Source organism: Xyrauchen texanus, chromosome 24 (assembly GCF_025860055.1).
Source record: "Xyrauchen texanus isolate HMW12.3.18 chromosome 24, RBS_HiC_50CHRs, whole genome shotgun sequence".
NCBI lineage: Eukaryota > Metazoa > Chordata > Actinopteri > Cypriniformes > Catostomidae > Xyrauchen > Xyrauchen texanus.
This window is the reverse complement of record NC_068299.1, coordinates 31,877,308-31,880,102: the sequence shown is the minus strand read 5'-3', so window position 1 is coordinate 31,880,102 and position 2,795 is coordinate 31,877,308. Positions and strand designations below refer to the sequence as shown.

The following is a 2,795-nucleotide window of genomic DNA, read 5'->3' as shown; positions in this document are numbered from 1 at the left end:
ACGTAATAAAAGAATATAGATCTATTGCTTCATCATACTCGATAAATACAGTATGGACACAATTAACAATGTAGCCTATACTTTCCACAAGATAAAATAAATAAGTTAAATAGTTCATAGTCAGTTATGCACTGCTATGTAATCACTCAAATCAGCTAAAAAAAAATTTTATATATATATATATATATATATATATATATATATATATATATATATATATATATATATATATATATATATATATTCAACCATCAGCAGTCCTACAAGCCAAACAATACAGCTTCAAACTGCACAAACCAACCGAACCACTGGGTGGCGCTGCTGTGACACTTGAAAAATAAACTTTTGGAATGGAAGTTCTTGTAAGCTTTCAGAAGTGCATACATACTTTGAAAAACTGGTTTACTTTTTGTGTCAAGGCATATTCTTGGCAAGGATGGAGGGAAATCTGAAATCACTCTATCTTTCACGTATCTATACATGTATATATATATATAAAAAGTATTTTGTACAAATCTGGAAAGTAACTGGTCCAAAAAGACCAAGAGAATGCAACAAACCTGCAGCACAAATATCACCGTTGGAATGCCTTCTGTTGAGAGCCGCTCGCGCCAAAGCAGTTCAAACAGAAATAGATCAACTAATGCCATGCCAAGGGTCTGAAAAATCCATCTCCCTCGATATTAAAGTCTATTATTGAAATTAATATCTAACGGGAGACTCGGAATCCAAAAAAGTCTACTATAAAGAAAGTGGGGGGGAAACTCCCATAAAATACAAAACAGGCCATTAATCATCAGAAATCGACAGCCTGCTGAAGATTGGCAAACGTCTCCCGCTGTCCAGACTCGGAGACTCCGAGCCGCTGAGACTTCCAGAGGAGCTCAGCGAGCCGCTGGCGTAGCTCTCCCGGTCTGAGATGCTGTCAGGCGGGCTGGGGGGCGAGTCGAACACCGGCGACTCTGACAGACGGTGCAGGGACTGCAGGTGGCGAAGATCGTAAGGGGGAGAAGAGGGGCCGCCGCCCATGTTCACCCGAATGTTTCCGCAGTAAGCGCCGTTGGACTGGCTGGCGAAACCGTTGTGCGCGTGCACGGCCAGCGGCGCGAGCAGGGCTTTGAGGTCTTGTCCGGGGAAAGAGAAAGCACTGTTGCTCAGGCAGCGACTCATGGGCGACAGAACGTCTTCGTAAAAGTGAGCGGTAGATGAAGGGGGTGGAGGGGTGCGGGACGTGGGGCTTTCGAGCAGGGGAGAGTCGAGGTGGTGGCTAGAGAAACCCGAGAAACTGAGGCTGTGGTGGAGCTTGGGTCTGTCCCTGAAGGCTTCCGCCGCCTGCTGCCCGTAGCTGCACACAAGCTCCCCCCGAGCGGCCTTGGTGGGCTCTCCCAGCATGTTGTTGGCGTTGCTCGGCGCTGGTCGTCTTTCGTCGGCGTTGTGGATGAAGTGACAGCGCGGCCCGTACGGACAGAAACCGATGGTGTGGAAAGTGCGACAGGGCTCGGTCTTGTACTTCGGGTGGCGAGACAGGCTCCTCAGCTCGTGGTAGCCGTGGGCAAATTGGCACTTCTCGCCGTATTTACACGCGCCGTTCTCCTCGAAGGGTCTGCACAGCTCGGTCTTGTAGCGGGTGGAGTTGATCTGCGAGCCCGGCTTCTGCTGCAGCGCTTGCAGCTGCTGCTGGCTGCTCTCGCTGTAGGCGCGGTCGCGGAACTTGTTCTCCTTGTTCATGATGGCTGTGCTGGTGCTTTCCTTCATGCTGTTGTAGGAGCTGGCGGGGCACTTGTTGCCGTTCGCCATGGACTCCATGTTGCTGGTGGAGTTCCGACGTAAAAATCCTGACTCGTAGTTGCAGTTGTTGGTGCTGCTCGAGGTTGTTACCGGGGCCCCGACTGCTTTCTTATCCAGCATGCTGTTGATGTGCAGCGCGTTCATGTTGAGGCTCTTCTCCTGCTGTGGAGAAAATAAGAAAAGCAAAGTTAAAGAGAATTCAAAGCACAAGCATGACTTTGTTACACTTCAAATTGCAAGTGGAAACTTTTGCAAGCTAGTTAAAAAAGTTCTAAACTGTGCATCTCAAAACTTTACGAAATGCATTTGCACGCTCTAGTTCAAGATGAGATGCATGTGCAATCTAAAGCGTTTAAATCAGTAAACTACCTTGTACAGCATGTCGATGTCATAGAAAGCGGACAGGATGGTTGCAGACATTTCTGTTTCAGAAGGAGACAGTCGCATATGATCTCTCATTTGACGACCGACTTGGATCCTTTGGATGCAACGGGTTTTAGTTTGCCACGACTGGGTTTTGTGCAAGAGATGCGAAATAAAAAAGGCAAGTCTCAGATGTGGTCTGAAACCCTCGTTTTGTGTTTTTGTTGTGAGTCTTTCCCACCGTGCAGTGCCGTGTCAGAACAGTAAAGAGCCTGCTTTACTTTCCCCGCACATATAAGCATCAGGACAGTGCGTAAAGAGTAGGAGGAGCTCGCAAAGTTACTGCAAAAGTTGCCTCAAAGTTACACCCTTCTTTTCAAGTGTTGCCGGGCCTCTCGATCGGATTGGTCGCATCATATACCCCTCCAGCACACAAACAAGCTCTCAGCCAACATTGCAATACTGCAATTTAGCACAGGTCACTTGTGTAAAAACCATAAAACATAGCTCATGTTGCATGATTTGAAATCATTTTAGTTTGTGTTGTGTTGCAATACAAACATATTACATATAATTTCAAAATAATATCCTATAATATAGTGTATGGTGTATAATAATGTAATGCATAATATTACATATTAGAT

At 46.2% G+C, this 2,795-nt stretch overlaps 1 protein-coding gene across 1 annotated transcript; it reads right to left on the bottom strand.

Moving 5' to 3' along the window:
- Positions 1 to 232: 232 nt before the first annotated feature.
- Positions 233 to 2,439, bottom strand: LOC127618217 (mRNA decay activator protein ZFP36L2-B-like). The gene is made up of 2 exons (XM_052090550.1): positions 2,158 to 2,439; positions 233 to 1,950 (listed from the first exon to the last, which is right to left on the bottom strand). The coding sequence occupies exons 1-2, from the start codon at positions 2,245 to 2,247 to the stop codon at positions 790 to 792; spliced, it is 1,251 nt and encodes a 416-aa protein (XP_051946510.1). The 5' UTR covers positions 2,248 to 2,439; the 3' UTR covers positions 233 to 789.
- Between the last annotated feature and the right edge of the window lie 356 nt (positions 2,440 to 2,795).

What these genes read in the sequence shown, in the direction of transcription:
- LOC127618217 (XM_052090550.1), bottom strand. Translation starts at nt 2,247, where the DNA reads ATGAGAGATCATATGCGACTGTCTCCTTCTGAAACAGAAATGTCTGCA. An exon ending in ACATCGACATGCTGTACAAG is followed by an intron (nt 1,951 to 2,157) that starts GTAGTTTACTGA and finishes TTTTCTCCACAG; the next exon opens with CAGGAGAAGAGCCTCAACAT.